Source organism: Clarias gariepinus, chromosome 3 (assembly GCF_024256425.1).
Source record: "Clarias gariepinus isolate MV-2021 ecotype Netherlands chromosome 3, CGAR_prim_01v2, whole genome shotgun sequence".
In the NCBI taxonomy this organism is placed as follows: domain Eukaryota; kingdom Metazoa; phylum Chordata; class Actinopteri; order Siluriformes; family Clariidae; genus Clarias; species Clarias gariepinus.
In genome coordinates, this window is record NC_071102.1 from 37,629,368 (window position 1) to 37,640,772 (window position 11,405).

The window sequence follows — 11,405 nt, forward strand, 5'->3', positions numbered from 1 at the left end:
GGTAAGTTGTATTATGCTTTCTCTGGAGAATAAACAAGCCTGGTAGATTGTCTTGAAAGTCTTGGGCAGCTGCGGACTGGAGCACCATGAAACATTTATTAAAATGCAATTCTTATGCACACAAAAATAAACTACACAGCAAAAATATGTTATATTATATTATAACTTGAATAAATTGGCTCACATCGGAGTATCGTGTTGAAAGCGTTTATCTAGCGAGCCTATCTATTTTTTTTTTATTGATAAATCGTGTGCGCCCAAATCAATATTGCTCCTTGCTCATTAGATAGGTTGCCTCCCCTATCTGCAGGTGTGCGAAGGAGCGGTGCTGCGGAATTAGGCACGGCTGGTAAGGCATCACCGCTAATGGTCCGTGGCTTCTCCCTGTCGCTATAAAACACAGCAGGGGGTGTAGCTCGGGGTCGGTTGGGCTACTGGATACTTCTATGCGTTATGAATGCAACGCACGCGCAACAACATGGAAGAGCTGCATGCAAGCAGGGCAAATGGAACGCATCCCAGGAACTTCAAAGAGGCAAATACGTCATTGAACACCGCCAGAAGGACAGCTGCAAGCTCACTGCCGAAGAGGAAAAGGCTGCAAAGAGGTTCACGTCACGGTCCCTGTTCCCTGCCAGGGAAAGCCGCCCAGCCCTCAGACATCAAAGTGAATAAAATCCTGTCGTAGGCCATGCTAAAACAGGTTACACCTCGCACCTTATTCCGCTCCATACTCCACCCATGTTGACTGTTTGGTGGACTACCAGACTCTGTGTCAAGAGCCTGGGCGATCAAGCGCTACAGTCTTGGCATACACTGGACCCTGAAACTATTAAAGATTTTTGAAGGATCCAGATTGACTCTTGGACATCGGGAGTCCATAGAGGGTGGATACTGTAATGACGTGGGTCTCACGAGGGGCAGAGCCGCGCGGGGGTGCTTTGAGAGCGAGAGAGAGAAAGTGAGGAAGAGCGAAACGCATTAGTTTAGCATGCAGTATTAGGTTAAAGTGCACAACGTACAAATGCTCCCTCTTCTCTAAAATAAATCCTCTGTAAGGCAAACACCCCAAGAGGCTCTAAGTTTTTGTTTCAGTATTTAGAGCCCCATCCGTTCTCGCGTGAATGATGGAGCTCTGTTTGTTTTTGTGTTTTTAGTTTCCTTTCATTTTCCTTTTAGTTTGCTTCTGGTTTTGCTAACATTTGAATATCCTGCTTACTGATCTGCGTTTTGCTCCCTTTATTTGTACTTTTATCTGATTTCTCTAAGATTTCTACTTCAGCAGATTAGCACAGTGCTCAAAAAAATTTTTTTGGGCAAAACCCTAAATTAAAAACTTTTTAGATTGGATGAAAAGGGGACTTTTTTCTCCAGCTGCCAGCAGCTTACATTCCAGAGACAGAAAAACACAGCTGCCTCCCTTTAAATGCCTCTTGTGGAATCTACTTGCTGCATGACCTGCCACACACTTCTATGAAGGATTACGGTTCTTGAAACAAACTGAACTTAATTTATTTATCTTGAGAACAGATTTAAAGCATTAATGGATGTGGGCGAGGAATCCCCAAATGTGATTGAATATGGTTTGGATCAGCCAGTAGCTAATATTGCTACCAACAGTCGCTCAAAGTTGAGCATACATCAGTAGCAGAACAACAACTTAATGCTGCTTTCCTCAAGCAACCATCTTTGATGTAAACAGGGAACTTCAGAACATTCTGACAAGCACAAAACTGCAAATCAAATCATCATCCACGTGGGGAAGAATGACATTTGGAAAGAGCAGTCAGCACTTCTTAGGAAGGATTTCATTGAACTCTTTGAAAGACTTCAAAGACTTGAAGTTCAGTTTTTCATCAGTGGACCTCTCCTAGCAAGGGGACCTAAAATGTTCTCACAGTTGCTTGGGCTGAACACATAGCTTAAAAGAACCTGCAGTTCAAAAGGAGTCAACTTCATCGACAACTTCAATCTTTTCTGGGGCCATAGAAACTGTTGAAAGTTTGTTAAAACTTCACCCAAACAAACTTGGTGCAAGGGTGCTAAAGGCAAATATCTATTTCTCCCTTCATCATGCTTCAGCAAAACATGCCAATCCTCTCAACCTGAATGGCACATGCACACAAGGACAAAGTATGAGTGACCACAGCTTTCGAGTCATGTGGTTGAAGAATCCCACAAGGACACTGATAACATCACGCAGCCAAAACAACCACTGCTCATGGACATGCGGGTTCAGTCCTGCTCACAGAGCGCATCACAGACAGACTGTGACATATTACAACAGCTCCAAGATAACTTTCTCGAAAAAGCCAGGGATTTCAGGACAATTTACTACAGCCACCAGAAACACCAGAGCCTGCGCCCTTCTCACCAGACACATCATTCCTCTGTTCAACATATCCACTTCTAAGCTTCTCACAGAAAATAGAGGAACTGGTGTATACTGGAGTCAAACTCTCCCACCCTCTCTCGATCTCGTCTAGGTGAAACAAAACAAACAGATAGTAGCTCTCAGGGATGTGTGTTGGTTCCCCGCTATGATAGCAATAACATTTACAAATGTTTTCAAAACAAGTTGTCAATCTGCGATCTTGACACACTTTCCACATCTTTTCCCAAAAGTATGTTTAACGGTTTAGAAGCAGATTTTTTAGAAGTGCTCAACATCTCACTTTTCTCTGGGACTTTTCCTGAACTCTCTGAAAACCGCAGTTGTAAAGCCACATTTGAAAAAGAGCAATCTTGATAACATAATATTAAATAACTACAAATTTGTAAACATTAGGCAAAACATTCATACACACGGCTGATGAAATTAAATTGTGAACTATGAGTTGTGTTTTTATGTTTGGTTTTTAAGTTAACCTGCACGTTACCTTAAAAAAAGTAAAAATTAAAATCCCGACAGATAAGTGTTTCCATTTATGCGCACAGGCGCTGTGCCGGTTGTGTGTAAATGAAGCACCCCCTTTCTGTTTCACACACACACATACATACACACATTAAAGGCGAAAGAGAGAGAGCCGGCACGGTGTCAAATTACGCGTGCGCACACACATAACACACACACACTCAAACACTGACACACACTAACGACGAGAGAGTCACAACAACGCTCGTTTTAAAAAATTAAGTTTTTATTAGTAAAAATTACTAATTTAGTAATTAAATTAAGTATATTTAGTAAAAAATTATTTAAAAAATTTTGCTCGTCTTGCGGAACACTTGTAAACCGTGTTACTCGTAATCCAAGGTTCCACTGTATATATATATATATATATATATATATATATATATATATATACTTGAAATATAAATATTTTTTATATATTTTATCTCATTTTAAACCTTGTCTCTTTCCCTTCTGTGGTTGATATTACCCAAACAGGTGCATCAGTTTTCAGATGTTATTTACATGTGAAGGTGATGGTGTACAGTAGGTCAGGAAGGAGGAGGTCCTCTAATTGCTCAGAATCAATTACATTGTGTCTGGATGAAAGTATAAAAACTTTCCAAAATTGATTTTCTTTAACAACTGCAGTTTATCTTCACATGAAATCACATGGATTGATTAATGCAGTTAATGGATTACTCTATCAACATTACCTATTTAACACTAGAGGGACATGTGGATTTAGAAAAGTGCAGATATCTTTATTTTACATTTGCTCTAACTCTGTATGTATTAATTGTTTGTTTTAATACTGTTATCATTGTTGTCATACAAACAAACAAACGCCTCCATGAGCCCATGTACATTTTCATTGCTGCTTTGCTTAGTAATGCTCTCTATGGAGCGACTGCTGTTTATCCCAAATTGCTCACTGATTTACTGTCTGAAAAACAAATAGCCTCATATGAAGGTTGTTTGTTTCAAGCATTTCTACTTTACACATATGGTTTGGCAGAATTTACACTGTTATCAGCTATGGCCTATGACAGATATGTGTCCATTTGTAAACCATTACATTATGCAACTCTTATAAAAATGTCCACTGTTAGAAAGCTAACATTTTTATCATGGTTTTTGCCATGCTGTGAAGTTGGTGTTGGTGTTATTTTAACATCCAGATTACAGCTTTGTAAATATAAATTAAACCGAATATTCTGTGATAATTACTCTATTGCAAAACTAAGCTGTGGTGAAATAGCTATGAATAATTTATGGGGACTTTTATTTTTTATCATTGGTGTATTTCCTCCAGTGATCTTTATAATCTACTCATATATTAGAATACTCATTCTTTGTTCAAGTAATTCTAAAGATTTCAGAAAAAAAGCTCTTCAGACCTGTTTACCTCATCTGCTTATTTTTATAAATTTTTCGGTCAGTGCATGCTTTGAAATTATAAATAACAGATTGGAATCAAAGCAAATTCCACACACTCTTACCATAATATTTTCAGTTAATCCTGTAGTTATCCCCCCTTTATTCAATCCCATAATATATGGATTAAAATTGAAGGAGATTTTTAATAGTATTAGGAGATTGATTTTTTGGGGAAAAGAAGCAAAAGTTTACATTTAAATGTAAATGTGTTGCTGTCTTGCTGAAACAGAGATTGTTTCTATTAATATGTTTTCTATTAATAAATATTTGCTATGGATGACCAAGTTTGCTAATAAAAAACATACAATGAAATTTTATTGGAAGTTAAAATGTATATAACTCTTTTTTTTTGCTCGCCTTTTTTGCCCCAATTTTTTGCCCCTAGAACTTTAAATTATAGGCTGTTAAAATTTATTGTCTTTGGGCATATAGAACCCATGCCTATTCATTTTTTAAAACATGTTTAAAGAGATAGCATTGTGTTGGTGTAGCATTATTCATGGAAATTAGATGATCCTGAAGCCTTAAGATGGTCCTTAAGGCTTCAGTAGGGTCTGCAGTAGGAAAGTTGTGGCAGACATGCAATACCCAGTAGGGATTTCTGTTTTGTAATTCTAAAACAGAAAACAAGGCCCCTTGTCTGTATGCTTACTGGAAATTCCCTTCGGTAATTTACTAGCGAGACTTTGCAGCACACCTTTACCAACTTAAAAATAACTGACAAAATTATCTTTGTTAATTGTCAATAGAGTTAGTAAAAAAAGATTTCATTTAATAAGCAACTGAAAGCATTGTGTTTACTTTATAACCTATCCCAAGTGCATTAGGCTGTCTGCTATAGTATGAATTAACTTGTGTTGTTTGTTAAATAACATTTACATTTCAGTGTACAGTAAATTGTTACCAATAGCTAATATGATATTGTTTCAGTTTTTGTAAAAAAAAAGCAAATATGCTTATCACAGCTGGTGTTTTAGCATGTTAATAATAGTAATGTTGATTAACACTGCAGCTGTGTTTCAGTGTATGTTGTCACAAATGGCTAATGGAAGTTAGTCTGTTAAGTAACTTTAAAGAAGTACAGTGATTGAGAACTGTTTTGTACTGTATTCTATTCAACGCCCTGTTTCAGGCCTGCATTATTTTATTTTATTTTATTTTATTTTAATTTATTTTATTTTACAGGACTTAATTAATAAATAAATAAATAAATAAAATAAATAAAAATAAATCAGGCTGAGCATGTGGTATCTGAGGTTGTCCATAATATGTTTTGAGTGCTGTACATAAGTAAATGAGTATGGTGGTGTCTGTGTGTAGAGTGTTCATGGTAGATTTCCTCCCACAGTCCAAAGACATGGATATTAGGCAACTTGACATTTTCAAATAGTGAGTCTGGGAATGTGTGTGCTTGTGTATTCTACAATGGATTGGCATGCTGTCCAGGGTATACCATGTCCAGAGTTCAATGGGATCTGCTCCAGGCCTCCTGCAACCCTTTACAGGATAAGCATTATAGTCAATGGCTGAATGGAAAAGTAAATAGAAATATAGTGGCAAGAAAAGGTATGTGCAACTTTTAGAAATTCATGGATGCATAAATGTTATGAGATGTCAAAAAATACAATTCGATCTTCATCTAAGTCAAGAGTGTTGACTAATGCAATGTGCAAAAATAAATAATATTGCAAAATAAATTCAGATTTTTCTTTATTAAACACACTCATTTAACATTCAAAATGGCAGTGGAAAAAATAAGTGAACCCTAGGAATTAATAACTTGTTTTCTTGCCCCTGTATGCTACTATTCAATAATACATATTATTTAATATTGAACATATATTCACAATTTTTATTGGGTTTTAACACTAGAAGCGCCGCGCCAGTGTCACCGACTTTTAATGCGGTTTACCGGTCATTTTGACAGTCTATTGTTTTGAATGGGAAGCTGCTGCTGACACACAATGATTGCTAGATGGCGCTTTCACCCAAAGCAAATAGTTTAGCTCCAAGATCAACTTGCACTTGGACAATGCACCATTCATTCCCGCGGTGATAATCAGCTGTATTTTTTTTTTTTTTATATTTAACTGAGAAAACCTACTACAGAGTCTCTAAGGGGACAAAGGAAGAAAAAAAATGGCAGAAGAAAAAAAACAAGTCATGTTTTGCATGTTATAACCCAAAGTTTTTGGCATTCCTTTTTTTGTTTGTTTTTTTCTCCTCCTTTGTCCATCTAGGGGCTTCGTACTATAACAAAAAGGAAAGCTCTACTTAACTTTATATCGTATGGAGAAAATGTATTTAGTTTGTTCATTCTAGCGACTTAGTTCTGAACTCGCTTCCGTGAAATTATCGCTAAAACAATATTAAATTTGAATAAATCAGATCAACCACAGCAGATAAACTATGTCATAACCGAAGCAAACACCACGATTATGCCTTGTTTTGTTCAGTGTTGCTAGGCAACGGACCACGTGCCAAATCGGTGGGAACGTGGTTCACTTGGCTGCGGTGTATTATAAACCTGCGGAATGTTTCACTGTTTATGCTCACATAAGAATCATGTAATGTAAAAGAGAGGGAAATGTGGAGGTGATTTAGGTAACACATTTCCATTTACCTCTGAGAAAAAAAGCTGTATTTTGTTTGTTTACATTTAGAATATTTATAACAGTACAAGAAGTATGCACACGCGCACACACACACACACACCTCCCCTGAGCCCTCTGTAAACATCCAATTACCGTCGGTATGCAATGAGTCAAGGCGTAGCCTAACGTAGCGTTGTGTCGGATTTCAGTGATCACGGAGTGGAAAGACTAAAGCAGTTGCAGCGTTTTTTCAGGTACAACAAGCACAGCGTCCACGTCCGACAAATTACTGTTGTCTGACAGACCCCTATGTAAAGTCTATAGTAAAAGCCTAAGTAAATGAATATAGAGAAATTTACCTTGTGTTTTCTACTATAAGATTATCATAAACCAAATAAGCTAGGCGTTACATTTTAAAGTTCTTGTCCTCTTGTCAGGAATCCACTATAGTAAAAGCCTATAGTAAATTTTACTATATTCATAGTAATATTCATATTCATATTTAGAGCTGTTTATTTACGATAAAAAATTACAAAAAAAAAAACAAAATATAAAAAAAAAACATAACATGATCTGTTCTATAGCCCATCTGCTTTAACTTAGGTTTTTTATTCATAATATCATAATATTAAATATTCTTCAATGCTTATATTTAGTACAAGAAGATAAGAGTTCGTCTGTGCAGTTAGTGCCCTTGTAGAGAATAAATTAATGAGTAACACCTTCCATAGTCCATTGTTATTTTTAGTGATTTTGTCAGGATGAACTAACCTAGGCGACCAGATGACTTAGCTTTAGCGATTAGCCCAATGTAGCGTGGATGGTGAACCCAAACGCGGAAGAGAGCGAGTAGGTAGGATAACCACGCTTGTTAGTCTAAGGACTCTCACAAAAGGGGAGCAAGGGAAAAACACAAATTTAACCCGCGTCCTATAAACACACACTCAAGATCAGAAAGCGAAACCCAAATAAAGTGAGTACTCACGAACCGATGATGGACAACCAGAACCGACATGGGCTGAACTCAATGACTGAGCGCTGAATCGTGGTTTGTTTACTCCTCTTATACTTCCTGATTTGCGACCGCTTTACTTCCGGGTCCTAGTGCCGGTCGCCGATTGAGTGTGCATGACAGTACCCCCCTGTCCAGGACCGGCTCCTGACGGTCCTGGGGTGGAGGATACCCGACGACGGTAGTCCCGGATTAGTTCGGGGTCGAGAATGAACCGGGACGGAATCCAGGATCGTTCCTCGCCTTCCCAATCGACCAGGTACTGGGTGCCCCTGCCCCGAGGGCGTGAGTCGAGGATCCGGCGCACAGTGTAAGCGGGACCACCGTCGATAATCCGGGGAGGAGGAGCAGGGGGGGTGGGTGGATTCATTGGAGAGGTGGTGAAGTGTTTTAGTTGGGAGGTGTGGAAAACTGGGTGGATCCGGAGCGCCGCAGGCAGCTGGAGCCGGTAGGTGACAGGGTTTATCCGGTGGGTGATGCGGTATGGGCCGATGAACCTGGGAGATAGTTTGCGGGATTCTGTGTGCAGGTGCAGATTCCTTGTGGAGAGCCATACCTTGTCACCTACGTGGTACAATCGTCCCGGAGGGTGTCGGCGGCGATGCTGGGCGACGTAGGTGGTATTGGCACGTTGGATGGCGAGGTTGGCTTGGTTCCATAGCCGCCGACACCTACGGACCAACTGTTGGGCCGATGGTACATCAAACCATAACATACCTCAAATGGACTTAGGTTGGTGGCTGAGGAGACGTGGAGGTTGTGGGATAGCTCAGCCCATTTGAGGTAGCGGGCCCAGGAGCGCTGGCGATCCGAAACAAAACACCTTAGGTAGCGCTCTAGTTGTTGGTTGGCCCGTTCCGTCTGACCGTTAGTCTGGGGGTGGTAACCGGAGGACAGACTGCAGGTGGAATTGATCAGACGGCAGAAGGCCTTCCAGAACCGGGCGGTGAACTGGGGCCCCCTGTCCGAGACGATGTCCTTGGGGAACCCATGCAGGCGGACTACGTGTTCCAAAATCAGCTCGGCAGTGTTTTTGGCTGATGGGAGTCCGGTGAGGGCCACCAGGTGTACGGCTTTGGAGAACCGGTCGATGATGGTCAGGATGGTGTCTTTTCCTTCGGAAACCGGCAGGCCCGTGATGAAGTCTAGGGCGATGTGCGTCCAGGGCCGTCGGGGAACGGGCAAAGGCTGGAGCTCTCCGGAAGTAGGCTGGTTGGAGTCCTTGGCCCTGGCGCACACCGGGCACGCCTGAACGAACTCTTCAACGTCCCTTCTCATGGTGGGCCACCAGAATGCCCGTCTCACAAACTGTAGTGTGCGCCGAGTCCCTGGGTGTCCTGCGACGGGCGAGGAGTGGCCCCACTGGAGAACTTCGGGGACCAGACGCTGAGGAACAAAGAGTCGTCCAGGCGGCGCACCTGCCGGCCCAGTCTCCGCAGCCTGAGCCTGGCGAACCCTTGTCTCTATGTCCCAGTGGATGGGTGCAATGATCCGTGAGGTGGGGATGACAGGCACGGGGTCCGCCCGGGGCATCTCCTCTTCTTGTTGACGAGAGAGGGCGTCGGCCTTGGTGTTCTTGGAGCCCGGGCGGTATGACAGATGGAAATTGAAGTGTTCAAAAAACAATGCCCACCGTGCCTGTCGTGGGTTGAGTTGTTTTAGATTCCGGATGGTGTTGAGGTTCTGATGATCCGTCCAGACCATGAACGGCTCACTGGCGCCCTGGAGCCAGTGACGCCATTCCTCCAAGGCCCACTTTATGGCCAACAGCTCGCGGTCCCCTACTCCGTATCGCTGCTGAGTGGGGTCGAATTTCTTGGAGAAGAAGCCACAGGGGTGTAGCTTCTGGTCTGGACCTCGCTGAGAGAGAACAGCGCCAGCGCCCACATCTGACGCGTCCACCTCTACAACGAACGGTTGGTTGGCATCTGGGTGAAGAAGAATGGGTGCCGTGGTGAAGCGATGACAGAGTTCTTGGAAGGCGGAGATGGCTTCAGGAGTGAGACGGAAGGGATGGGAGGAGGGCCTGGTCAGACTGGTTAGTGGTGCTGCAACTGTACTGTAGCCCCGGATAAAGCGACGATAGAAGTTCGCAAACCCGAGAAACCGTTGGAGCTGTTTGAGCGTCCTGGGTAGGGGCCAATGACGGACAGCTTCCAGTTTCTGCGGATCCATGGCCACACCCTGGGACGAGATGACAAAACCCAGGAACGTGGTGGAGTGCTGGTGAAAAGCACACTTTTCCAACTTACAGTACAGCTGGTGAGCGAGCAATCTCTTAAGAACTGCCCGTACATGTTGGATATGTTCTTCGGTGGTGCGAGAGTAGATGAGGATGTCGTCTAAATATACAAACACCCATCGGCCTAACATGTCTCTCAGGACATCGTTTATGAATTGTTGGAAGGCCGAGGGTGCATTGCATAGTCCAAAGGGGATGACCAGGCTCTCATAATGGCCTGTGGGAGTGATGAAGGCCGTTTTCCACTCATCACCCTCTCTGATGCGCACCAAGTTGTAGGCGCTCCGGAGGTCCAACTTCGTGAACACGGTGGCACCAGAGAGGGCGTCCAGGGCTGAGTTGGTGAGCGGCAACGGATGTCGATTTTTGATGGTGATTTTATTCAACCCCCGATAGTCGACACACGGGCGAAGTTCTCCTCCTTTCTTCTTCACGAAGAAGAAGCCGGCGGCCGCTGGTGACGAAGAGGGCCGGATGGTTCCATGGCGAAGGGCACTGGCGACGTATTCCTCCATCGCCTGTGTCTCAGCCGCCGACAGTGAGTACAGGTGGCCACGGGGTGGAACAGAACCTGGCTGCAGCTCTATCGCCAGGTCGTAAGGGCGATGTGGTGGAAGGTGAGTGGCTTTTCGTTTACAAAAGACTGCAGCCAGGTCACGGTAGGCGGAAGGAATAGCGTTGGTGTCGACATCGGGGGCCTCGGACTCCGTGGAACACGTCCCAGCTGGGTCCCGTAGGCATAGCTCAGTGCAGGTCGGCCCCCACTGAAGGATTTTATTTTTTGTCCATGAGATGAGAGGGTCATGTTGTAGCAGCCAGGGGTATCCGAGAATGATGGGAGGTGAGGAAATGGAGGTGAGGTGGAATTGGATGGGTTCATGGTGTTGGTTGATGATGAGGGTGATGGTCTGAGTCTGGTGGGTGATGGGGCAGGATGACAGAGGCCGACCGTCGCCGGAGGTGATTTGCACTGGCTGGGATAACGCCTCAATTTTTACCCCCAGTTCTTTGGCATAAGTGGAGTCAATGAAGTTGCCGGCGGCACCGGAGTCGATGAACGCTGCACTTCTGACTCGTTTGTGGCCAAATTGGAGGATTACCTGAATAGTAAGACGAGAGGTGGTTGTGTTGATTGTGCTGGAGATTTGGAGGGAGCCCGGTGAGTCTCTCCTCCGGCTCACCGGGGCTGCGCGTTTCCCGGACGAAGAGGGCAGATCGCCCGGT

At 43.2% G+C, this 11,405-nt stretch overlaps 1 protein-coding gene across 1 annotated transcript; it reads left to right on the forward strand.

Moving 5' to 3' along the window:
* The first annotated feature begins 3,580 nt into the window (after nucleotides 1-3,580).
* On the forward strand, nucleotides 3,581-4,531 carry LOC128519278 (olfactory receptor 6N2-like). The gene has a single exon (XM_053492951.1). The coding sequence runs from the start codon at nucleotides 3,587-3,589 to the stop codon at nucleotides 4,529-4,531; it is 945 nt and encodes a 314-aa protein (XP_053348926.1). The 5' UTR covers nucleotides 3,581-3,586.
* The last annotated feature ends 6,874 nt before the right edge of the window (nucleotides 4,532-11,405 follow it).